At 46.7% G+C, this 26,993-nt stretch overlaps 1 protein-coding gene across 1 annotated transcript; it reads right to left on the reverse strand.

Annotated features, from left to right (window-relative positions):
• Nucleotides 1-676: 676 nt before the first annotated feature.
• Nucleotides 677-26,971, reverse strand: SDC1 (syndecan 1). The gene is made up of 5 exons (XM_049819298.1): nt 26,675-26,971; nt 5,480-5,561; nt 3,923-4,416; nt 3,572-3,701; nt 677-3,001 (listed from the first exon to the last, which is right to left on the reverse strand). The coding sequence occupies exons 1-5, from the start codon at nt 26,729-26,731 to the stop codon at nt 2,835-2,837; spliced, it is 930 nt and encodes a 309-aa protein (XP_049675255.1). The 5' UTR covers nt 26,732-26,971; the 3' UTR covers nt 677-2,834.
• Between the last annotated feature and the right edge of the window lie 22 nt (nt 26,972-26,993).

The raw sequence follows: 26,993 nt of genomic DNA on the forward strand, positions 1-26,993 counted from the left end.
AAGACCCACACAGACAGGCAACAGCTTTTGACTTCCCTACTTTGTGAAGGACTTTTTCCTCTACTTGTTTTTCTCCACCTTCTCCCACACAAGCCGTAACAGCCCAGAGTAATTGATGCTGTACAGCAGAATACTTAGGACAGGCCTGCTCTGTTCCCCCTCCCCAGAGCTACAATCTCCAGCTTTGTCTTGGGAAGCATGTTTTAACAGAAGGACTCGGAGTTGCCCCTCCTGCAGCCCTCTCTGCTCTCAAACTCCTGGAGGCAGAAGTGAGGTAGCAAGAGGAAGCCCCGTGGAAGATTTAACAACTTTTTTCACCTTTTAGGGGATGGTGACATACTGTGCAAGTAAGGAGAGCTGCCAAAATCAGAACCAGCATGAAATGCTGCAGGGCTCTAACAAAGAGATTTCATCCAAGCCTCCACTGCAACCTGTTCATATCCCACACCACTGCCTCAGGGGAGAGCAGCTCACCACAACTCGGACATCCAGGGCAGGGCAAGAGGGAAGCAGGCCACACTCATACCCTTCAAATTCTGAGCTGAACCTCTGTAGGTTTAGCACCAAAATTCACATTTCATACTTGGAATCCAACTTCTTAAAGAATTGGGCAGTCTTAAAAACCACATCTACTTTGTGAAGTATTATATAGAGCAATGTTCACAGATCAGGCACATTTTTGCCAAAATGCCATTTATTGCAGTATACTTTTACATGGCATACAGATAACCAAATGTTGCATCTTCTGTTAGAACTCATATTTCATTTGTACCACTTAAATAACACAGAATGTCATGTTTGTTTCACAAACTGTCAGTTTAGACTACCAAAATATACAGTTTTTTTCCTTTCCCCTTAGCAAGGTTGTGAGGTACAACTGAAGTTTATCACTTTATCTTCCTGTGCTTTACAAGAACCTTTTCATAGATACACCTATCAAACATTTCTACATTCCTATACAAAGCAAAGAATTACAGCTGAAATTAACACCATCTGGTCATTGCATTAACCTATAAAAATTCATTCAGTAAAAAAAAAAAAACAACAAAAAAACCAAAACAAAACACCAAAAACAAACCAACAAACAAACATAATGGATTTTGCAGCTTTACTTAAAAACAGCCAGCTACACGTATGCACAAGTTTCCTTGTGCATAAAGAAGAGTTTGGAATCAAAGAAGTGTTTTGGTTTTTTCTTGGGTTTGCAGAGAAGGCACCAATTTTAGCTGCGTAGCAGCTCAGGAGTGTTCTATACTTCATTTAAATTACGCAGGTTTTTAAGTTTTACTGTTAATGTGCAACATTTGTACCAACTGTTGCAATGTTCTCCAATATTCTCCAATCATTCCCTCTGGCTCAACAGTACAAATATTTACATCAGTTGTAAACACTCCTCCACCCACCCCATACCTTCTGCACTGAGTGATGACGAACTGAACTTGCAAGAAGCTAACGAAAGGCAGAGCAGAAGTAAGGCTTGTGCAGAACACCACACTTTTCTTCTCACTCGGTTTGAGATACCCTGGAGAACTCCAGACCCTCAATGAGGCCTCAGTGCCCCGCATCTGACAGCACATTGACCACCAACAGCTTCAGGCATCCAGACTTTCGTCAGGAAGTGCTTTTCGGCCCTTACTAGTCTGACATCCCTGGAGCTGCTTCTCTCCACAGTGCAGGAACAGCTTCTAAAGAGCTGTTCTGGAGTCACGAGAGTCAAGCACGCCAACTGTTGTATATATATTTAAGGCCACCTACACTTAGCCTTCATCAGGTTTGTTTCAGGTGCTATGCTTCTCTACTCCTTAGCTGCGAAGTTATGATACGCTGCTTTCTACCTTCCACCCCTGTGTGCCAAGGTATCCTGTGGCATAGACGGCAGACCACGTTCCGAGACAACCGCTGTAAACAGTGCACAGAGAGGTAGGTGCTACAATGCGCCATCAGTCACCTGGCGACTACACAGTAGCGTGGGATAAGAGTATTTGCAGCATGACAGCCCAGCCTAGATTCAGCACCTAAGCAGAGGGAATGTCTGAGATGAGACTGCTTAGAAAAACCTATTTCTTACCAAAGCCTAGAAAGAGCAAGAGGGTAGTGGGACAGTCCAACGCTATTGGTAAAATGAACTCTCCACTTAGTTTGCGGGTCTTTGGGATTTGTTTTGTATTACTGTATACACCAACTGCTTAGGAGCTGGTTCCGCCTACGGGATAATGCTTCCAAAATATAAGTTATTTTAAACCACGTGACAGTCATTTGCTTACCCTGCCCCTCACGCCTCCTTTCACTAGAAATCACGTTCATCTTGATGTTTCATAAGCATTAAGTGCTCCAAATACGGCAGGTAGAAAGAGCTAGAGGATTGCAGTGTACCAAACGTCTGCCCAGCGCAGCAATTTGTTACACTTAAAACACATACATGAATTAAATAGGAAGGATCCCTGCTATATAGAATTTGAGCACTGATAATTTTTTATTCTTGCTAGCCCTTTCCCTAAATATCAAGAGGTTTATACATACAGTGCTCCCTTATCTTCTCCCCACCGCCTGCCCCAGCAGTCTTTAGGTAAACCAAAGTGAGTTTAGGAACTTGCAGTCCCACTTCTGTTCAAAAAAAAGTAAAATAAAATAAAAAAGTTGTGCAAGAAAGCAGGGAATCTTCAATGAATCCAGATCTACTTTGTAGTTATAAAATTTCCAATGGCAAAGTGGTAAGGGCAAATAACCCAATGATCATATGGCTTAAGTTTAATGCAAAGCACACTAGGAGGTCCACGTGCAGGGAGAGAAGAGTCCAAGAAAGATGGAATAAGAAGTGTCCTGAAGATCAGTGTTTATGCATAGAATTCTTCTTGTTTGTGTGGTTTTTGGTATCCTCCATTAGACTGTTTTGGTTCATCCAGTGAATAGCTGCCTTCGTCTTTTTTCTTCATTCTGTACAGCATAAATGCAACTAGAAACACTGCAAACACCAAGCCTACTAGTCCTCCAGCAATAACACCTAGAAAGGGGAAAAAGCCACAAATTACTCTAGACGCCACACCAGATAATGCTAGTATCATTGTAAGTTCCAGATTGTTCCTTACTGCGCGGTCCCTGAATTCATGACTTCCAGAAACTAATTTGTCCTTTTGCCCCCTTCCCAAACCAGTCATCCTGCCGTTACCAAGATGAGAGCCTGCTCACCTACACTAGGTGAACCTAGAGAAATAGATCTCCCAACGGGCTATGCTGCAAAGCATGCAAGGCTATGTTGTTCAACTCTAGTAATTTGACCCAGGCAGCATTAGAGCAGTTTTACTGTAATTTTTGAGAGGAGCGAAGCAATAGGTTTAAATACAAAATTCAAGATAACTAGCAGTAGCAGCTTTGCGATTAGCAGATTAATATTATGCCCCTGCTAGGGTTTTGACAACACAGAATCACGAATCACCACCCTTATTTCAGAGGTCTAATGTAAAAGGTTAGCTTTCATGCTCAGAGAAGTACTTGCAGAACTGCAGCTTCTGCTGCCTGGAAGACTCCTACGAGAGTCTGCTTTTACCAACTAGAAATCCAGAATATCAGGTACCTCCAAGAACTTCTTTTCTGTCCATAATTCCGGAGGCTCCTGCTGCTTTGGCATTCCTCCCAGAGTCAGCTGGCACTTCTGAGTTCTGGGTGGGAACCAAATCCTCATCTTTAGTCAAGATGAAGTCTCCCTGTTGGGACATACAAGGCAGGTTATTCATGTTTCTCATCATGTCTGTTACTGGAGACTTTCCACAGCTTTGTTTTTTTCTCATCTAAAACCCTCCACCAATATAACCTGGTAAATCAATCATTGTTTTTGACAAATTATCACCCTTTCCTGCAAAACCAACTTACTAGATAACACTAAAGCCACCTCCCTGGAATGGGTGTCAAAGCTATTAGTCCTCACCGGGTCTCCGGAGCCATCCTCAGAAACCTCCTCATGTGTAGGAACAACGTCCTTGGGAGCTGTCGTCGTGGGGGTGGCAGTGACATCTCCCTCAGGATGGATGGTAGAGTGGGGCTCAGGCACATCTTTAGTGTCTGGCATCTCAGAGCTAGGGATTTTAGGTTTGAGCTCGTGGACCGTGCCTGAGGCTTCTGAAGGAGTTACATGAACCACTGAAGGCAAGCGAGTAGTGGGGCTTCTCACTGTTGTTGCAACTGCATCGTTTGTTGGTTTCTCATCAGGTGAGCCCAGGATGGCCACTTCGTCCTTCACAGCTACCACTGGCTCCTCTGTCACTACATTACTGGTTGCAGAAGGAGATATTACTTCCTTTTCAGTTCGGCTCTCAGTCCCGTGAAACAGCTGTTCGTTGAAATCCATTGGTGTTGCCAGTAATGAGGAATTAGCTGGTTCTCCTGGGATTCTCCAGGTGTGAGACGGGTCAGTCAGGGGACCTGCAAAACAATAAAAAATATTATCCTTGGCCAGTTTAGAGACCTATTAATAGTACCTTCAGGATGCTGCTCTAAGGAGGATGCCTAAACTGCATAGCCAATTTTTGTTACAACAGCAGTTCAGTTTGTAATTCCTTTTCAGTGGAATAAGGAGGGGACGGACCAATGTGCTATTCAGCAATACTTTATTAGTCATCTGCTTCTCCCCAAGGCACAAGTGCTAGTCTGTTTGCAGACAGGTCGACAAGGGGGACATCTGCTTCCAGTACACTGGTTGCTCAGGATGGTTATCTGACTCTTTTCTCATAAATATTTTTTTATTTGATTCAGAGCAGTCATCCATATACTCAAACACGCTTAGTCACTGGCACATTTGGCACTGATGTCAGGGTCTTATTCCTGCAGAATTTAATCTAAAATACAAGCATGTGGCTGGAAGGAAGCAGAAGGATACCATGCATTAGCTTTCAATAGCTTGCTCTTTCCTCAGTAGCATCTCCTCAACTTCAGCACTGAACACCAAAGGTCTCTCTCACAGAGTTTAGTAATCATTCTGATAAACTTTTTCCCCACCCTAGAACCCCTTTATTCCACTTTTAAAAAATTATGGCCAATGGGAACTTGCACATCTGATGATATAAAATTTGCACTTGATGTATGTTGGCAGGTTGGGGTTTACACACCCTCGAGTGGTATCTCCTATCAGCTCATAAGAGAGGACAAAGGCCCTTCTTACAGTCTCTCTTCCCCATGAGTAAAGAATCAGTCCGGTTTCATAACATTCTTCACACAATATCTCATACTAGCAGTCACATGGAATATGCCTGCTTCTGCTCCCTTTCAAGTCTCCTACAACTCATTTTCTGCTAACTGTTAGTATCTGAAGCAATACAAGATGAATAGATTAGGCTTTTTCTGTGTTCCCAATTCTCATATTCTGGGGCAGGGGCGCATGTGTATATGATTCCTCCCTTGCCCACTTTCAGCTTGGATGGTCATCAAGATCTCGATTGCCACATTCTGGAAGGATCAAGCACGAACAGTACAAGTGCTAATAACTCACCTGCACCTGAACCTGAGAATGCATCGTCATCATCACCAGATGAATCAAGGTCTTCAGGAGGAAGGTTCAGATTTGTAGTTTGCTTTAAAGAGAAGGGGAAAGGTGTGTTAGTGATGAGTTTACTTAAAGTTATCGTGTTGCTTGCGCAGAGTCCTCTAAGGGCTCCTGAAGGTTCTTTGTTCAGATTGCATTTTCTCATCTTTCTTCATTCCATCCTCCCTGCCCAAAAGAGTAGTTCTGGTTAGTCTGTTCAGTGTTGGAAAGGGCAGTCTTGCTGTCTCCCTTCTCTGCACTGCTTCCAGGCTGCACTTGCTTTGGGAAAGAAGAAAGCAAGGAATGCGTTTAGAGCTGCATCCTGGTAGCAACCGATGCTCAGTACTTACACAACATAACCATTCTGCTTCAGGTTCCGACTGCTCATGTCTTTGCTACCTACCAACCACTTCATCTGTAAATTACTGCATTACTTCTAAGGAGCAGAAAGGAAAGGGAGACATATTAGTTTGGCTTCTCTGCCTTTTTCAGCCCTTCCAGCACTGTTCACATATCTGAAACTACAGCGTCTAACTGGAAGTAGAATGAGATTCCCTTTTGATAAGTGTGAGCACTCAGGCTAAGTCCAGTGATAGAAGCCAGCCTTCCCTGTAGGAGAATACAACGCTGAGCTTTCTCCATTTATGTTTCAAGGAGTACACTAACCAGCACAGGTCAGTAGCTGAAACAAGAGGCCAAAGCCCTGTTCTATCGCACCTGTTTGTCATAACACACAATGTTCAAAGCTGTTCAGAATATCCAAAGAAGACAACACTAAATAAAGCAGAGTGATCACCTCATGCACCTTGTTGCCCTCTGCTGTATAAACTTACTGTTCCTATCAGTACAACATGCTTGACTCTCAGCTCATAACTAGCACCAGGTTTATTTCTGCAGGGCTACCATTACCTAACCAGTCATTCTCCCTTCTTGAATTTCAAACCAAAGCCCTGTCAGTCACTTCTTCTGAATTTAATCTTTCCCCATCCCACTACACTCCCCATCTTCCAGAATTTTGATTTCTATCCCATCCTCAAGATGCCCTTGTCATCCCCTTCCACCACTGCCCATCTGCAAGTTTAGGAGATATTGCATTGCATCATCCAAACCGATCATAGTTCTATTGGGAGTGTGAAATCTCATTTTATTACATAAAAAGAACAACATACAGTCCTGCCAGTTAGCTTGCATTAACACGGTGTCACTGAAAAATGACTATAACACTCATTTTCATCCTAGGAAGCAGTCAGCCAGCACTAGTATGATCTGTCAAACAAAGCACTTGAGCTCTCTCATTGTCACTTTATTACCTACATGGCTGCCTTTATTGGCCCTATCTCCTTCTGCTTCTTTTAAGATACCAGGTTTATCCAGTTTTCTCTTCTGTCCTTAATACCTTATCCATTCCCCACATTTCCATAGAAAACTAGTTTCCAAGGTGGTTAACTAGCCCATTAGATTCAACCTTTCCGAGACAAGTATGCAAGCTGCCACCAACCTAATCAGGCCCAAGATCTTACCCCTTCTAGGCAATCATTGTAGTTAGATATATTTTTTTTAAATAACAAAAAAGAACAAAAAAACCTCATCTAGACATTAAACTTTTTAGCACTTTCCTTCTCTACTGGAAAAAAAAGCAAACCAAAACAAACCACTTTTCCTCAAGCTTCTGCAAGCATATTTCTCGAGTAATTTCCAAGAAGAAACTGCCCTTCAATTTTTTGTTTAGCTGCATGTCATGAGGTAATTTGGATTTTTAGATTTGTCCCTGCTTGTTTGCACTGTGCTTTTGCACTCAACCATGGAAAGTAGGTCAGGTAAGTACTTCCTGTATGTTTTTCTTCTTGTGTCGAAGGTCAGTGACTCACACAAGCTGATCTCACTACACTTCAAATATTAAAGAGTATGAACTGTTGGTGCATAAAGAGTATTGAAAGAACCGCCAGGCTTCCCAAACTCTGCTCCCTTGAGCAACCTTTCCAGTACATTCAAAAGTGAAGTCAGACTTCAGAAATTGCACCATTTTGGTCGACGGGGGGGTTGGGGACCACTTTTCTCCCTCCTTTCTTGCACTAGCAGTGGCAAACACAATCCTTTATTCTCGCACTCCGCTTGGTTTTGAGTGCAAAGGATGCATTGCAAAAGGGGGGGGTGCATTGTCCTCCCAGTGGGAAGACTCTACCTTGAAGCAGTTAGAAAGCCATCTCTCCAGCTTTTTATTGAGGAAAGGGACTGCCAATACAGTGTAAGACATGTCACCATACACCTTTATCTAGGATTGAGACTAACGTCCCCCCAAATCTGAATCGTCAGGCATAGCTCATACAGGATTTCCAAGAACACCTGGACAGATCTGACGGTCTGCAGACCGTAGCAACACACCTGAAAGGATCACAGACTGTCAGGAAATGAAATAGCAACTCTTGATCTTGACTAACGAGCCAGCACCCCTTCCACTTGTGGTGTTAATGGATATGGCTTGTTCAGCCATGCCACGCTCCCTTTCTCGTTATCCAGCGTGTTCAGCCAGCCTACGCTTACATTTCCCCTCACACCTGAGCTTTTAGCCCCTTCCCAGGCTGCTGCACGTTCTACTTCTCCATAGCCTTCATCATGCACTTCTTTGAATCCTAGTTTGATTTCTGTATCTTAGCAGGTATAGCTAGCTCATCCTAAGAGGAGGAAAGTCCAGTGCAGCCCAGTCTAAACCAATGGAGACCCATGCTGTTCCAGTGCAGAGCCACCTGCAAACATGAAGGCAGACTCAGACTGGTTCCTGCCCCCTGAGGATGGCTACTGTACTTCAAGAGAATAACAGAAAACATGATTCAGGATTAATAAAGTCTGCTTTCCACAGCTTTATATGAGAACTTAGTGAAGTTGCACTAAATGTGTCTTTCTAAAGTTGTCCCAAAGGGTTTAGTCCCAAGCTGCTCCTCTGGGAGTTGCGGCATCTCCCTTTGACCAGGTAGTTTGAGGCCTGGGATCTGAGAGGGACTGTCTTTGCCCCAAATACTCAAGGGACAGTACAGGATTATGCAGATGTACCAGTCAGAATATCCACAGAGTGATGTAACTTCATGACATCGTCCAATTTCACAACACATGAGCATTAAGGGAACGTTTGCCTAATTTAGGTAACTGTATGGTTATAGAAAGACTACACTTCTTGCTCCATAGACTACAGCTTCAGTAAGCATGAAAGGCAGTAACCTTTCCTTATGGCACCACAAAATACAAGTACTGCAGAAAGGTCATGCTTCCGTAACAATCTGCTGCTGAAGGATTTCAGACACAGCAAGGTTAACATAAAACACTGACTCAGGACAGCATTGGAAGGGATTGAACTAATTTGGGTTTGCATCAGGAAGACGGACCGTGCTGTTCAGACAACAAACACCTCGTGGTCAGGGCTTTTCCATGACCTTTTATTGCAGCTGAGTTACACCAATGAGAAAGGTTTTGATTAGTCAAAAGGATTAGGGGCACAGAACACAGATTGAATCACCAGGTTGTGCTATCATATGAAAGAGCTGAAAATAAATTCCAGCTTAAAGCAAGATTACTCTACCAACAACTTTGCATTACTTTAGCTCAAAATTTGATTACCAGACTGTTAGATATAATCAGCTAATGTGGATGTGCTTTTAGAAATTACTTCCATCATCATCCAGTTCATTTGTCAGTACACTGAGACTATTTGTGGACCATTCACATAGTAAACAATGCCAGAGAGGCTGGATGAACACATTTAAGTTCAGGCGGTGGGATCCTTTGAAGGATCTCTGATGGTATCTCATGTATTCTAGTAAAAAAAAAAAACCTTTCAATTCTTATACTGCACCTACAACACGTTGCTTTTTTACCATTCAACAAGCTCGTATCTTTTTAGCTGCCTTTTTTTTTTTTTTTTAGCAGCTCAGACAACGCATTAGAAATAACTTGCCTAGCCCTTTTGATTTGGTGTCACTGAATTCGGTTGCATGTGAGGGGTAAAATTTTTAACAGCATTTTTGATATGCGTTAACCAGTTCCCATTAACCAGTGGAAGACCCCCTTCCCCAAGTATCAAAGCAGCCTGTTTAGGGGAAACCCTGGGGAGACTGTTAGCCTCTGCTCTTGCTGAGCACTGTATTGTTGCAGAACAATAGTTATTCAGTTCTGCTGGGACAACCAGAAAGCTGCTTAGCGGCATCTTCAATTTAATCAAGAATGGGCCAGGCTTTCACAACTCATTAGCAGTATTATTGGCTCCAGAAATCTGACATACTTTGGACGTTGTTTTTTTTTTAAAAAAAGCATCATTTCTAACTATTCTTCAGTCTTCATCTTGGTTGCAGTCTCAGTACATGAATCTTTCTGTGCTTATCCCATCAGCTGCCGCAGAGTTCCCTCCTGCTAGAACACAGATCTGAAGTACTCTCTCATGATGAAGGGGAGATTTGTAGTTTGTTAGTTGATCTCACCCCGCCCAAACTGGGAACCACATTTCTTTAATTTGGAGCCATGGTATATGTAAAAGGAAGCAGCTTTTTTCAAATTGCTCTTTGAGGTAAGCAAAAACACTGGCTTTGCCACAAGCTGCCACAAGCCCTAAACTAGATTAAGGATGATTTGTATCCCACTCTTATTAATCCTAGTTAGTGATCAGCCACAGCAGCATCAAAAACACTTGAAATCCTCTATTATCTAAATAATGCTGTTAAATTTGCACATTTGTTTCTCCTAATAAATCCTTCTTATTCGGCTGAAAAGGAACGAGCTGTAATGACCTCTCCCACCTCAAACACTTCCCTGAGCATCCTGCAAGATTCTTCCAACTTTATGGGAAGCAAAACCAATGGCTTGCTCTTGTTTAGAGAGACATACAAGAAGAACAAGACAAGCGTTTGCTCTCTGGTTTGCCTACTAAATATGGCACTGGAGCATCTGGAAAAAGACTTTCACAAGGACTTGAACAGCTCTAAAATAAACTCAAACAGAAAGGTTTGTCTTTCACCTTTTTCTATATATTGAAGAGCAGAGCTAGTCCCTCGAACAGAAATGCTATCTGAGGCAGAGCAGCCTAAAGAGTTTCTAACCTCAAAATATTGCTATTAGTGTGTGGGAAGACAAAACCACCTGCTGAAAGAAATTTTAGCTTTGTTAAACCTTGATATTCTGCAGTTAATAGCCCACGCATGATTAACTACAGTCCCAGATGTCCATGGTCTTCAGACAGATTAAATGGTTAAAGGGAAAAAAACCCAACCACAAACCACGAGCACCCTCACCTATCCGCCTCCTTCTGTAGGCATACAGTCTGCTACCATTAAGTTGACCATGCAGACCTTCAATTTTAAGTCAGCCATAATTCTGAAGTAGCTGAAACACAACTGATGCTTTTATGCAGCAAGTCAGAAGTGAAGCTTGCATGCAAGTCTGCTGCATCAGAAGCAGCAGCAGTGTGGCACCATCTCAGCTAATGGCTCTTCCAGTTGGTTCTCCTGTCACTCCACTGCTAAAGTTAACCAACAGTGCTGCTTGGTGACCCTGCAGGTTAATGAAGTGGTTATCCTCCTAGAACAGCCAGACTAACAGCACAGGCCAAAGAGCAGAAAGACGGCTAAAACCATCCCACAAACAGCCCATGGACTGCATAGCCGAGATTTAAGCAGTACTTTTATCCCTGGCTAGTGTTCTGATCAAGGGTGTTCAAACCATTGCAACTATCTGACCTCCCTATTTCAGCTGGCGTCGTTTCCCACCTCCCTCAGTGAGCTTTTGCTGCACACCAGACTTCATCATCCCCACCCTTCCAACTATCAGTTCATGTCCACTGGAACCAGGCTGGTTAGTGGCTCACAGGGTGCTCCTTCCAAAGGGATGCTGTCAGGCAGCTCTCAAGTGGAAAGTAAAGGGTGCTCTTCTGCTTAGCAATGCAAGCACCATTTTAGCAGCAAGAGGTAAATATGCCAGTTAATCTGGCTGCTTCTCTATCAGATCATTATTACTATAAAGAAATCTGGAGAATCTTGGTTAACAGAGTTCTTACTGGCCTCCTTTTCTGGTTTTGGCTGGTGACTTGAGAAGGGGACTATCTTTGAGGGAAAGCTCCTAGCTGCAACAGCAATTGCTTTTGTTTGAGGCATGAACAAACATCATCACACAGCAGCCACCTCTTGGCACTCGGGCTCTCAAGGCAGTGAAATACCTTCCAATGCCTACTCAAAATAGGATGAGAGCTTTTAGGATCTATTTCACTACGGGCAGAACAGACCAGACTGCAAACTCTGCCCACTGTCTGCTAGGCTTTGATCCTCCTTTTCTGTCAAGTTTTGTGGCCACAGCAGTAGAAGCATACTCTGATCCTTTGAACAAGATGCAGTGGCCAAAGAAGAAAAGCATCCAGCTACTCCATACACGCAGCAGCTACAGTCCCAATACTTCTAGAGGCTCACCTGATAAGTACCACACTATTACCCAATCAGCATTACATTTTCTCCTTACTGTGACAGGGCAACTTTTTTAATTACGTAGGGCTGAAACACAGCAATCAAACATGCCAAGAGCGATAACGAACCAGCCTGTCGCCGTCAGGTTGGGTTTCACACTGTGCAGTGGGGCCCTTTAAACTACCGCCTCTCACAGAAGCGTGTCACTTCAAGCTTCCTGGGCCATCCCCTGCAGAGCTGTTTGTGCAGTCCCACAGTGAACCAGATCAGGGAACTGGTCTGGTTAAAAAAAAAAAAAAATTAAGAGGAGAAAACATCATGCAAAGATTTTTCCAGCAGGACAAGTTCCCCAATCCTGCTCGGTGCATGAATGCACAAGTGTTTGCATTGGCACAGGGCAGAGCGCGGCAGCCAGGGCTGCTTAAGCAATTCACAGAGAATCACCGCCTGGGTTCCTGGGATGCTGACACACATTCACCTACCCTGCGGCAGAGGGGCAGTAACATCCCTGCCACCGCCATGCATTATGAAAATGCGCTTCACCACCCTCAGACTGCAGGCAACATGCAAAGCAGAGGCTGACTCAAAGGGCTCCTGCAAAAAGGAGCAAGGAGAGGGGTTGTAGGGAGAGTTCTTTCCTGCAGAGTTTGTTTGTTCATGATGCATAAGGTTTGTTTCGAAGTCTGACAACAGCATTTTTAAGTCCTCGCGGATCTCTAAACACAGTCGTAGAGGCTAGATAGATGCCTTATTCAGAAAAGCAGTAGTACTGCTTTTGTCTTGAGCCACCTGAACTTTTCGGGAGGTCCAGTGCGATTGCAGTTCAGTACTGGACAAGGAGTATATTGCATGTCCTTCAGCAGAGAGGGCTGAGCAAAGCCAGAGATAGCAGGAGTCCAACAGGCTGACGGACACCACAGCTGGGGAACCTTGTGGCCACGCAACGTACACAGCATCAGTGACAACACGTCACTCATGCATGCTGCTAGAAGCGTACAGAGCACCATGTCAGTTCTGATGCAGAAGAGCTAAGCTGCCTCCAAGTTCTCTCTCAGCCAGCTCCCCTAGAAGTCTGGTCAGTCCTTCAGCAATACAGAGAAGCAAGCTAGAGGCTATGCTCCTGCTCTTCCACCTGGAGGAGGTATCAAACAAGTAAGGTCCTACACACTGCTTTCACTCATGCCAACCTGCTCCTTCCAGCCAAGCAATACAGCCCAGGCCAATGACTGAACCTCACCGACAGGTCAACACAACCACAGACATGACACACAACAAGCACTCAACTCTATATCAGCGGCAGGTGCAGGTTGTCACAACGTGGCCAAAAGCGCGGTACCTTTTGTCTCCCACATCCAAGGCAGCCTTTGTTTTGAAGATGCAGTCTAATGAGAAAGCTCTTTTCCCTGCAGCTAATCTCATGAGAAGCAGCCAGTTCAGTTTTATGCTATAACTGATTCTCTTTAAAGAGCCTTCCCTGCAGCTCTTTAACATACTTGATAGTTCAGGCATTCATTTCTTCAGATAGCACGAGAAAGCCACAGTCAATGTATAACCTCAAAGAATTGTGCGAAGTAGGTGCAGCTCAGTGCGGCCATACGGCTAACAGCTCCAGTTCATCCCAGGGAATTCATTTCAATCTATTTCAGCTGGCTTGAGAGATGAGCAGTGAGGTGCATAAGTCAAGACCAGACAAACCTAACTGTTTTAAAACTCTGTGACTTAAAGTCACCAGCACTTCTTACTTTCTAGTGTAGCAAAACCAGCAGAGAAGATTCAGCCTTTCAGCAACAGCCAGTTCATCTGCTTATTTAGAAAAGTACAGAGCAAGAATTGCTTAGTTTCAGCCAAAGCCAGTGGTGGGCTGCCTGTCCCGGGAACCCTGACAAAGGAAGGTTAAAAAAGGGGAGTATGCTACAGGTCAGAAAATCTTTATGAAATGGAAACCCATCCAGCAAAAGGACTCTAGTAGCCCAAAACCCACTACCCATGCATACTAGTAACTGCAACACAGATAAACATGACCCTCCTGATGGAAGAAATTAAAAGTGACAGGATCTAAGGTCCCTGCTGCCTCTTCCTCCCCCTGCAGTAGCACAGCCACATGCCCCTGGGCTACCACATATTCTGACATGGCTAGTTCACAACCTGTAGGATGATCGCAGCATACACGCAGCGCCTGCTGTGGAGTTCAGGCAGGTGAGGTTGAGCAACCCACCTCAGACAAGTCATCAGCAGTTATAGCCACTTAAACAGAGACTGGACTTTGTAATGTTGCCCTTCAACACATGCAAACACACTGACCTTATGTCTTCAACAGCAGTCCCAGCAAAACCGGTCCCTATCCTTAGCCAATTATTCCCATCCATGCGTTGACTTCTGTTACCATGAACAAACAGTCTTGCTTCCATCTGGGTGCAAATTCCTTTCTTTACCCCATCTCCTGCCACCTGCTCACCCTGTCTTACGGGATCAGCACTGAGGACTGCCACTGGAGTGAAACTCGCTACAGAACCACTGAGACTTCCCGGCTTGTGCAACTGCAATTGCAGGCTTCAGACCACCCGATTGCTCCTTGGCAGCATGCATGGCTTGGAGAAGCCAGTCTCCTCTCCCCATAAAGCTAAGAAACAACCCAGCTCCCAGTAAAGCAGACCAGTTAGCATTACAGCCCCGAGACTGATGAATGTAGTCCAAGGCTGGGTTTGAGGCAAGAGCTGCAAAGTGGCTGGTGTCTCCATTTGTCCCATTTCAGACTGTCTTCTTTCCACTAGGCCTGTTAGCTCGCACTGGCCAGCGTGCAGCTGTAGGCCACGTGCCAGGATGCCGGAGGCTCAACCTTGCACGTTCCTCCTGCTGAGGCCATCACTGCAGAACAGGGCGCGAGGCTGCAGAACACCAACATCGGGACACGAGAGGCAGTTCAGGGACTGTGGTCCCACAGGAGCACAACTTGCTCTTTTCATCTTCAGCTCTTCAGCTCAGGAAGCCCCAGCTCACAAATCAGAGATGTGTCTATAGGAAAGCATGACGTGGTCTATGGCATCTCAAGTCTTCAAATTAGGCTGGTGGCACACTGTGAATCACTGATGCCACTCAGCAGCACCAGGAAAACTTGTGTGTGCCTCTGGTCCTGTTTCCTGGAGACAAATGTCATAAAACTTGAGTGGTGGAACTACTATCCATTTCACATGAGCTCCTTGCCAGCTTTTATGTGATCAGAAAACTACCCCAAGCGACGTCACTTACAGCTGCATGAGTGCTCTGACCTGAGCAGATGTGTTCCCAGAAGTCAGAAGCAACCTCATCACCATGTTACGCAGTATTCTGGGGGGGAAGAAGCTGTTCTGCTTCACCTGAGGAAGGGAAGCCAACATGCAGCCAGGAATACTTCCTGCCTCCAGGAATTATTATTAGGCAAGAGTAAGTGCAACAGCCTTCAGTATCCAGGCACAAGGCTAGGAGAAGACCCAGCTTCTTATCTCAATCCTGGGAGTTTCCCTCTTCTCCTCCTTGAACTCTAGCAATTACCTAGTACAAGATATGCCAAGGAGCTGGGAGACAAAGCTGTAAGATCTTCTTGAAGGATCACAGAAGCATTTTCACTCTATTAGTGATACACAGATATGTTTCTAATTTGAGCAAACTGCTTGCAGTGCTACGCTAGGTCAGTGAAATCCAAGTTTCAGTTAAAAATCTCCAGTGTATCATCAAACTAAGGGTTTACTGGTAGTACTTCTGGTTCCTAGCAGCTAGTAAGTTATTTAAACCTCAGCAGAAAGATGAACTCGCAACCCTGGAGTACTAAAGGTCTCAGCTAAAGCAGGTTAGTTAGTAAACTTAATGAGACTCCTTAAACCTACAAATAGTTAGCCTTACAACAACAAAAAATGCTGACAAGGTATTCTGATTAGTTACATAAAGTTACAGTGGAACCACCCAGACTTAAGGCTTTATAGGAGGATATATCCTATAGCAACTGCTTATGCACAAGACAACAAAAATTGCTTTCTATTTGCTGACACTTCAGTGGCAGAAACACCTGCCAGCTGTAAGGCCTGCTGCTATCAAACTCTGCTTTAGCTTCCCCACTCATCTGCTCATCGTTCACCCTACAGGACATACATCAAGTCCTTCACATCATGACAACCAGCCTGAGACTCAACAATCCAAGACAAGGCCTTCTTGATTGCTTTTGTAAACTCACATTTTATCCAGAAGGAGGCACAATGAAGTCTCCAATGCTTGTGAAATGTTTCTTTCTGCTAACAATCTGCATTTTCCATACACACATCTTGGACATCTGTTACCTTTGAATGCTGTATTTCATTATAAATCTCATACCCAGCTTCTTAATTACAGCACCACCATTAACCCTCTTCAGGCACACTCCCCATTGAAGAACTGATTGATCATGGAACTGGAAGTATCCAGAAAGAGATGCCTGGCTTGAAAAGACACTGTCCCAGTCTCCATCTCACTTGTGCACACCAGATGGCAGGACCAGTCCCACCCCACAACCTGATCCCTTGGTGCTGTTATTTGTCAGTCTGCTACAGAAGATCTTGACTATTTGCAAGGGAGCTGCAGAGGTTAAGTTAGACTTGGGCAGCAAAATAAGCCAAGAGAGCTGGCATTCAGTAGCTCCCTCCTGATTTGGTTGTGCTCCCTATAGCTAAGCTCTAATGAGTTCTAAGAAACTCTGTTCTTGCACAGCAAGAGTCACACCAGTCAGCTGCTGGTCTGTTAAGGAACTTGCGAGTCTCAGTCAGCAGCCAGTTGCTGGACTCACACCTACCATGCAAGCAGCTTTAGATTTTGGGTTTGATCCAATGCAGGGCAGTTCCTGCGCCTTGGCAGGTCTTACACTAACACACGCTATTAAGTGTACTTTTTGCATTTGCTTCTACGCCTCACCATTTCTAGTTTCAAGTAAACCAGCATGGATGTGAAGAAATCGAGTCTCTCCCTACATTATGAGGCATGGTATCAGGTCTGTTTTATCCACAGGATCTTACAGTGTTGACTAAGCCTAGATTGTTTATAATGCAGAAGTCTTCCCTGCCAAACAGATGCAGTTACACCAGCATGACTAAGCCATATGCACAAAAGGACTGAAACATCTCCACCAGATGCAGGAGCCACATCTCAGATCAGCAATACCCTGCTCCCCCATCCCAAGAGTCTTCTCAAAGAGGCACTTTCAGCATCACCCCTTCCTTCCACATAGTCTTAGCAGCTCCTGAGTGCAGGTGCTAAGAAAAGCAGCACGTACATGTTTCGGGTACTACTAGTCTCCTTGGAATAAACAGCAGTAGGGCAGATGGTCTTTGGGCACAGGCTGGACGTTTCTCTGAATTACTCTAACACAGAACACAGTTCAGGCTGCATGAACTCCCTTTGAGAAATATGCACGTTCATAACTCCTGGAGCATACAGCAAGGGATCTACCCGTATAAAATGGCGCAGAGATCAAGCTCTCAGTGCCTCTTCTAGGACACTAATGGTCTCTGTGTTCAGGTTTACAAAAGCATGGTTAATCCTGCATGTAACACAAAGTTCTGACAGCAGTTGCTTACTAATGCCCCGTTTACAGTTAAATTATGCAACACCTCAATGAGATTATGGAAGCTGGCTGGTGTACTTCCAAGCTGAGTCATGAGGGTGTTGAAGTATCATTTCAAAGCTGAAGCATCAAATGAAATCCTCCCATCAGAAACAGTCTTAAAACTGCTGCTGCAATTGTGCTCTAGTCGCCTATAGTTCTACTCATTTCAGAAATGAGCATTAGGCATTTCTTGACCAAAAACCTAGTAGATTAAAGTAATCGACTCTGACCTAGAGTCACTCAGTTGCACCATTTAGTACCATAGAGCCCTGAACAAGGGACTGTTACAAAGGCAGGATAAACCAGAGAGCTTCCCTTTGATCCAAGCAAGTCTTACTGTAACAGATACTAGCCTCAGCTACCTCATGCCTTCATTTTGGGGTACACTGTTTGTTTACCCATCTTCCCCATGACCTTGTTTCAGAGCAGTCACCAAATCAGTTGAGGAGGTTAACGTTTAGGGGGAGATGCTACCGCATTTGTGGAGTCTAGATGCTCCCGTCTCATATGGGCAACTGTAAGACTTAATTTGCGATTTAGACATCCCTGCGTTTTACATGTCTATACTGTGAAGAGACAAGAGACATCGCTAATGCCACCTCTGATGGACTGTCAGGCATTAAGACAAGTCAATAAAACAGTACTAAAGATTGCAAGGCAAGGCGAAGTGCTTTAATACCAAGTTACTCCTACCACAACACGTCCCTTAGTTCAGGCAAGTTTCTGGCAAGGAGTTCCATCGGGGTAGCTAGATGCTACATAACAACAGATCAAACTTGTAAGACACTGTTCCAACATCACTAAGTTAAAGATATTTCATATATGAATGAACTTCTGGGTCTACTCACTGACTACCAACTCTAGTCAGCACAATATACTTCCAAAGAAAGCAGAGCATAAAATGCTGAAAGACCACCTTGTGGGCCAATTCTAAAAGCACAGGCTCAATCACTGGCACCATCACTACTTGCCCTGGTTTCAGCTGGGATAGAGTTAATTTTCTTTCTAGTAGTTGGTACAGTGTTATGGTTTGGATTTAGTATGAGAATAATGATGATAGCAACAACTGAAAACATCAGTGTGTGAAGTAGTGTTTATACTAAGTCAAGGATTTTTCAGCTTCTCATGCCCAGCCAGCAAGAAGGCTGGAGGGGCACAAGAAGTTGGCCCAGGACACAGCCAGGACAGCTGACCCAAACTCGCCAATGGGGTATTCCATACCATGGGATGTCATGCCCAGTATATAAACTGGGGGGAGCTGGCCCGGGGTGGGCATGGATTGTTTGGGAACTAACTGGGCATCGGTTGGCAAGTGCTAAGCAACTGCATTGTGCATCACTTGTTTTGTATATTCCAATTTTTTTTTTTATTATTGTTATTGTCATTTTATTATCATCACTGTTATTTTCTTCCTTACTGTCCTGTTAAACTGTTCTTATCTCAACCCACGAGTTTTACTTTTTTTTTTTTTCCCCAATTCTCTCCCCCATCCCACTGGGGGGGGGTGGTGGTGGGGTGGTGAGTGAGCAAGCAGCTGCATGGTGTTGAGTTGCTGGCTGGGGTTAAACCACGACACTACTACACTGAATGCTTTGCTGTTCCAGGTTTGTAGTATTCACCTCGCAAACCTCAGCTGATTGATTACACAAGATTTCTCACGCAACTGTAGTTGCTCATCCTTCTGAAGCATCCGAAAAGGTTCAGTTTTCAGTGAGAGAGTTGTGATCTCCTATTACAAACTTTCACTTTCTTTTACTGGATACTGCAGTTTTCACAATTTCATAATATTCTGGGCCTGCTGCCAGAGACCCACTGGCTGCATCCATACTAGTAAATTAAACAACATCAGGGAACGTCCCCGGGCACTGGAACACAATCTATACCATCAAATTATTAGAATGATCTTTGGCACAGTTTTCAGCCTTGCCAACTGGTATGCCCCCAAATAACGCATGGGAAGGTTCCCCAGCAGGCAATCTGGTGGTGGGGGAATGTTAAAGGATAGGTCAGAAAATAAGATTTGCTGTACAACTGGGACTCTAGCATTTAAGTTGGCCACAGGACAACTAGCGTCCAACCTCTTTTACTTACTAGAATCAGCGTAAGGAGGTTTGGTGGATCTTTTTAACCCCTTTTGGCTGCATGCTGGGGAGGTGGGGGCATACTGAGCAGTTAGCACTTTTCAGCCACTGCAGTAATAACTTCTAATTATTCATAATTGCGTCTTCCAGCTTCTGTAGCAAGAAACTCACCATCATTTCACAGCTCGGTGCGACTACAGATGCAGACTGAGGAACTTTTCGCAAGTTAAACACCCTTCGGAGCAGCGCCGATGCTGCTGCTGGAGGATTAAGCTAGCAGCTTTCCTCTTCGAGGCCATGAGTCAGTTGATGTAAGCGCACGATAGCAGAGCACTCCTTTGCCACTGCCCAGACACGCCAGAGTCAGCCTCTTTTGTTAGGTGCTTTGTTCACTGATGGGAAAGTAGTCACAATCTAGATGATTCCTCCGTTAGGACAGAAAGAGATTTAGAAGTCAAAGCCGTCTAGCTGCAGGCTGTTAGGCAAGTTTCGATGCAAGCCTCACTACCACTTTTCCACTGCACGTAGGTGCCACTTACACCCTGTTAGAGCCAGTGGGGTGGACAAATCTCATTTGGCCATCAAATCTGCTGGTGCGAGAGTCTCTGTTACAGTTTCATAAGCACAGACCGCAACAGGGGAGTGAAAAATATCACATATATTAGTGTCTGCGTTAGATAGGAGTTCAAGCAACCTTTGTGGTTCCTCTAGTTTGGGCTTTTACTCCCCTTACCCTTCAACTTCCTGACCAAAAAAAGCCTGGGCTTTGTCCCTAGAGAAGATACCTGTTAGCTGGTCAATGGGATAACAGGTCCTCTCTTCTGCAGAGATCTCTTACCAGAGACTGATGTTTTGGTAGGTAGACAGGCTGCTCTGAGCTCTTGTGGTTGTGCAGAGCACAGGCATCAAATCTCCCAGATCACCATCCTGGGGTCAGGGCATACGGCCTCCAAATCCTGCTGTTAGCTGGCCAACAAATAGCACATGACAGGGACAGATATTTCTCTACATAAATATATACATACCTGTATTTGTATTTCTCCACTGGTCTCAAAGCATACAATAAGGCAGCAATAGGGTCCTGTTTTGGGACAGGAAAGAGTCCGGTAGTCTCTTCCTACAGCACTGTAGCTGCCAGCTCTGATCCCCACGGAACATAGAAAGGCTCCCTACCAACACAGCCGCAGCAGTACCGCTGCTATGACATGCAGCTTCACAAGAGCTCTCATCTGGAAATCGTTACATTAATCACTGCTTGCTCTCCAGATGGTAGACTGGCTCCACTCTCCCCTGCCCACCTCTGGCTTCAATATACAGTCCACTCCTCTAGTAATCCCTAGATGCAAGGGGCTGGACTGGAGCTGCTGACTGGCTCTGACCAGGATGCGTACCGCGACCAGCGTTAGAAACTACTTGGAAGAGCTTTCCTGTGTACAGCACAGGACAGTCATGGTCTGCAGTGCTGCCCAGAAAGCATTCAGCAACGCTCCCCTTACAGCTGGAACGGAGTTCAAGTTTCCTTCCATTTGAGAGGCAATAAGCTCCTCATCACGGGGCACGGGCAGACAAAGAGCAACCCCCGTTCTCTAGTTATGGCTTGTGTACACTCAGGTGATAGAGCCAGGGCACTCAGAAGAGGTGTTGCATGAACCAGCTGTACTTTGCAGAAGGCTGGTTGACAAGAGTGCGTGCCTGGGACTCCCTACAGCCAAAAATCTAGACCATCAGCCATTGTTTCCATGACTGGCATACAAGACATTGTCATTACTGCACAGGCAGTGAAGAAAAGTTACAGGGTGGAGTATGACAAAAACACAGAAGCCTCCATGAAAGGCAAGATAGCCACGAGTATTTTAAGCTGGTTGGCAGGCAGTTCCCTACCTTTTATCAGTACCTTTGATTTAGTCAGAAGTCATTCTGCCATAGCAATCCTGAAGACCCTTCAGTTATTAGAAAAGCCCTGAACACTAAGGGGCAAAATGAGTGGACATTAAAGAGAACCAGATTGCAAAAAACAAGGGCTATGGAGAAGATAGTTCTGCCAGAGAACACAGCAGCAAGACACTTCAGTGAAGTAGCAAGAGCTCTTCAACTGATCAATACCCGAAGGAGTTTCAAACTAGAAGGCTAGCAGAAAAAGCCATAACTTACAACACCTCCATGACTCAGTTGTAACTGCAGCTCCAGTGACTCAACGGGAAGTTCTATTACCAACTCCATCCAAATCCCACTAACACGCTGGTTCCCATCCAGCAAAGCAAGCCTCACTGGTGAGACTGGTCTCAGCGGTGAGATACAAATGTTACAGTCAAGCATGGCAAGGAGCCCAAGCTAACAGACTCAGTTGGACCCATGCCGGTTCCACAAGACCCAGAACGTTGACTGCAGCCAAGCACCGCTTGAGAAACTGAGAGGTTGGGAAACCACCACATTAGCAGATGTTGCTCCACAAGAGTTGCTTGTAGGAGGTCCAAATGTTATCTCACCTTGAGGTAAGGCTTCACAGTGCAGTAGCTTTTCCACTAGCATCTCCACTAGCATTTCTCCAGTAGAAAGTGCACTATCCCAGGCTTCTAGCCAGGCCAGATAAAGCTCATTTCTGTGGTACGCCAGTGGCCTAGCAGAGCAGTAGTTCAAATGAAGTACACTAGCCAACTCTAACTTAGGACCTGTTAATAATATTGACACTCGGCACTCACAAGGAGAGACCACGTGCCCTCTGCAGCCTAGAGTATCTTCTCAGCTCAGAAGAGAAGTGAGCCTGTAAGAAACACCAAAAGTCCTTGCACTGTTGGTCAAAACAACTTCCACTTTGCAAATTCACTGCCTGTATCAAAGTCTAGGGAGTAGCAAAGGTTCCTCACTTCTAGTCCACAAATAAACAGTGCCTTTAAATACTGAAATGCTCAGCTTGCAATCCTCCCCCTCCAAATACATCCACTTAGGTTTCTGCTCATATTCCTTGCTTTAGAACACTGATACAGGACCCAACTACACTCCCTCATTTCTTCCACAGCCTTTAGCAGATCAGGACTACGGTATTGTTTGGAGGCACTGATCCAGCTGCCCTAGAATAGGAGGGAGCTGTTGTTCTAGCTGAAAACTGACGTTTCCCACTGCTTTGCTAGTTCTCTTGGCACAGAAACAGCACCTGTCCAGTCTGTTTGTTTATAGAGAGAGTTACCAGGAAAATTCACAAATAAAAAGACTATCGCTTTGAGATAAATTGCTCTCAGGTAAAGACACTAAAGGTGTCAATGCTCCCCTTATAGGCAAAATGAGATCTAGTCAACAAAGCCCCGGCAAAGCAACTCATCTTGAGGTAGATGTGCAGGGGCTGGTCAGATAATCGCTCTCTTTGGCTCCACTGATTACATCACTGTGACTATAATGAGAGCTTAGGCACCTAGCACACACACAGACACCTACATTTAGGTGCCCTAACATCAACTGAACATTGTCCTGAGGGACTAGTGCCATTTGAAGTACCCTATGTCTCAGCGAGCACATCAATCTCCAGCTGTCCCGGAGTGCTGTATTAATAGTTCTGAGTTAATGGAGTAGGAGACATCCAAGACAAAAATACTAACGCTGCAATGCTGAACCACAGCAATTTTGTCATTGACAGCACCTCCTCGGGAAAGGGGTCCGGTCCTATCTTCTCGCTCCCAAGAAGCTCCCTCCTCCCTGTAGCAGGCCCTACTAAAATCCCATCTCCCTAGATGCCGGATGACACAAACCAGTGTGGAATGTCCCTCTCGGAGGCATTAGTGTGGTTCTTGGACACAAGAGCCACTTCAAACAAGGTTACGACAAAGTGCTACTATACCGGCCACCTGGAGACACCTAAGCCCTAGCAATGCAAAACACGTACTTAACATGGACCAATTTTGCTGCTAAAACAGCAGCCTACATTTCAGGTTAGTGCACTAGCTTAATTTTAGAAGGCTTACAGGTTTCTTGCACTTGCTGTAACTTGTCTCGGGTTGTTAGAGAGGATTGTTTGGTTTCCAGAAGTTTCAGACTGCTGCCATTAAAAATGTTAGCTCTTCTAGATGCTTGCAACGGCGAGAAACCTGGAACAAAGGACTACAAACTTGCACCAGAGTCCCCTTACACGATACAAACCACAGCTCATTAGTCTCTGCTCTAATCAGAGTTGACCAGATACAATAGAGTCACCATTTTACCGGCAGGTAGCCACCAGCAAGTGAGTGTTCAGATGGAGAAGCGCTGTTTATAGTGCTTGATAGATAACGTGACGCCGCTCTGCAGGTACTACAGAAGAAAGTGTTTCCTCCTTATCCACTGCCTACATGTTTAATAAGCAAGCTGGACTACCTAATTTCTTCTAATTAGTTTACATTCAGATAGGAATGACATCACCCTTGGAAAAAGGTTCTGCCTGCTCTGCTAAGCTTCTGTTAACCGCCAGCACGCACCTACACCAGATGAAACAATCAAAGCCCTGTTCTCCTTCACGGTACAGCCTGGATTGTCCACTGCCCTCCTGCAGCAGGCTATGCATCTTGGCTCAGTTGGCTTCATGGCAGGGTTATAACACGTAAAAGGTTCCATTTGAAACAATAACTAGGTTAATCCATTAAGATGCATCAGCCTTCTTATTTCAAGGAAATCAATGCCCCCATCATAACAGCAGAGGGCAATTACTCTGATACAAGGTGTTTTGAGCAATGAAGTGTCACCTTGAAGAAGAACAGGACCCTCCCCAACCCTTCCTGCGGGTAAGGGTACCCAGAAAGAAAATGGATATCATTCGGCCACTTTCTTGGTCCTGCTTATTATTATTCTATGACAATATGCACGGATGCATCGAGTCATCCGGCACTAGCCAAGGGTCAAGTGACGTGCCAGCAGCAGTGGCAAGCTTTCCAATAATCGGACCACCAAGAACCCAACACAACCACGCCAGTGCCCGCGGCACTGTGATCTGGCACATGCAAAGGACTGCGTAAGGTCACTCTGCTTTCTGTGCCCGACACACGAGGCGTTCTGCCACTTGATGCAAACACGTAATTATTCCAGATGGGTGGGAAAGGCAGCTTAGCCCGTGTCATTGACATTTCGACATGGGAGAAAGGCCACGTGATCACCAGAAGGGAAACAGCCTCGACACTGAGTCACCGTGGAGAGCCCCAAGGACTTGGGTTCCTCCATGTGTTCGCCCAGGAAGCCCCTCACTCCGAAGCGTCATCCCAGCCTGCGTGTCTCTTGCAGACAGAAAAACTCCAGACAAGCATTTACTTCACGTCCTTATCATTTCTAGTAAGGAGTATTTATCACAGGGGAATTTTATCTGAATGCGCTACAGAGGCTGCAAATTAACTGCAGTTTTTCCACTTTATTCAGCAGAAAGCTTATTCAGAAGCTCCGAGCAGAGCCCTCTCCCCACGAAACAGAGCTGATTACGCACACATGCTTGTCATTTTTAGCTGTAACCACTCACTACCACGTGGGCTAGAAGCGTACGTGTCCAGATCTACAGGTAGAGCTCCCAGGCAGAATGGCACAGGAAAGCCGGAGGTGTTCCGAGCAGCTTGGATCCTGCCGAGCAGTTTGTTCTGCCACTCCTTATCCAACCGCTCCCGTAGTTCATCTCCAGACAAGTTTCAAACCAATTACTCCCTTCCAGAAGGAAAAAACCGCCGGTTTTGACTCCGACGATCCCACCTGCTCGCGCAAACCCTCACGTCCCACTTTTCCCTCCTAACACACCGGCAACGACGCCCACGCGGGTGGCCGGCAGCCCGTGTCCCTCACACACACACACACACACCCCCCCCCCAGGAGAAAGGGACGGCGACTCGGGCCCTGTGCCCCTCGAGTGGCGGCCACCGCCCCTCCTTACCCCACACCCGCTCACCCCACGCAGCGAGCCCAGGGCCCCCAGCAGCACTTTTACGAGGCCGCGGTGCCAGGTTTCTGTGGGAAGGCCCTCCGCAGGCAGAGGGGAGGCAGGGAGCGGGGCGGGGGGTGGGGGACGACGACACACTCACCTCACACACACACACACCCCCCTCACACTCACACCCGGCCATCTTCTGTTCACGGATGACATCTGGCGGCTGCTGCTGCGCGGAGGCAGAGCCTCCCCGGGCTGAGAGGCTGCCCGCAGCCCCGCGGGGACCGTCCCCGGGACACCGGAGTTTGGAGAAAGCTCCGGCCCCCCCCCCCACGGCCGTCACGAAACGAGGGGGGTGGTGAAGAGGGAGAAAGCGGACCGACCCTTCCCCCCCCCCCCCCTCATGGGCACGGGGAGGTGGGGGGGGGGGGGGGGGGCAAGCCGGAGGATTCGTGCGCCGAGCCGACCCCCGGGATTTTTTTTATTTTATTTTTTTTTTTAGTGGGCAGGAGGAAAAGGCATCCGGGCGGACCCTCTGCCGGGCACAAAGGCGGTCGGCGAGCAGCCGACCCCCCCCCCCCCGAGCTCCCTTCGGCGCCGGGGGCGCGGCAGGAGCACCCCCGTTCCCGAAGCCCCCCCGTGACCGCGGGGGAGGGCTCCCGAACCACAAAGGGCCACATGCGAGCGCTCGCCCCGACTCGCCCGCTCCACGGGGCGCCCCACGCCGGAGGGACGACGGAAGCATCCCCCCCCACACACACACACACCCGCCCCCGCTCCGCCGCCCCGGTCCCTTTCCCGGTCGCACCCAGGGGGCTGCCGCTCCCCGGCGGGGGGTTACCGGGGTAGCGCCGCCCGCCCCGCAGCGCAGGGCGCCGGGGCGGAGCCGCCGGCAGGTCGGGCTCGGCCGCAGCGGGTCTGGTTTGAATTAAGGCTGCCGGGGCAGCGGGGGCTGGAGCCCGCCGCCAGCACAAAAGGCCACCGGGAGCCCCCCTGGCAGGGCATGGCAGGGCACGGCTCCCCTGCGAGAACCTGTCGGGGGGTAGGGGGGGGGGGGGGGGGAGCCGGGCGGGCCCCCTCAGCCCGCCCCGGTCCCGGGCCGGGCCCCGCCGCCCCACGTGCGCCGCCGCCATCCCACACCCCACACCCCCCACCCCCCCCCGCCGGCAGCGGGCTCACCGGGACAGCAGCCTGGAAGCAAAGGGCCACCAGCCACACGGCCACCACGCTCATCATCCTTCCTCCTCGCCGGGCCTCGGGAGCGCGCAGCCTGCCCCTTCCCCTCTTCCCGCGGTCTTCTCCGCCGCTCTCGCCCCGCTCCTCTTACTGTTCTTTTAAGTAGCTGCGGGGTCTCTCCCTTTTCTATTTTTGTCTTTTTTTTTTTTTCTTTTCTTTCTTTCTTTCTTTCTTTCTCCCCCCGCCCTTCGCAAGCCGCCGAACCACCCTCCCAGCAGCGCTCTGCGGCGGCGAGGAGTTGAACTCTGTCTTTTAATGAACT

Source organism: Accipiter gentilis, chromosome 16 (genome assembly GCF_929443795.1).
Source record: "Accipiter gentilis chromosome 16, bAccGen1.1, whole genome shotgun sequence".
In the NCBI taxonomy this organism is placed as follows: Eukaryota; Metazoa; Chordata; class Aves; order Accipitriformes; family Accipitridae; genus Astur; species Astur gentilis.

What these genes read in the sequence shown, in the direction of transcription:
- SDC1 (XM_049819298.1), bottom strand. Translation starts at nt 26,731, where the DNA reads ATGATGAGCGTGGTGGCCGTGTGGCTGGTGGCCCTTTGCTTCCAGGCT. An exon ending in ATTCTCAGGTTCAGGTGCAG is followed by an intron (nt 4,417 to 5,479) that starts GTGAGTTATTAG and finishes ATTGTTTTGCAG; the next exon opens with GTCCCCTGACTGACCCGTCT. An exon ending in CAGAAAAGAAGTTCTTGGAG is followed by an intron (nt 3,002 to 3,571) that starts GTACCTGATATT and finishes TCCCCTTTCTAG; the next exon opens with GTGTTATTGCTGGAGGACTA.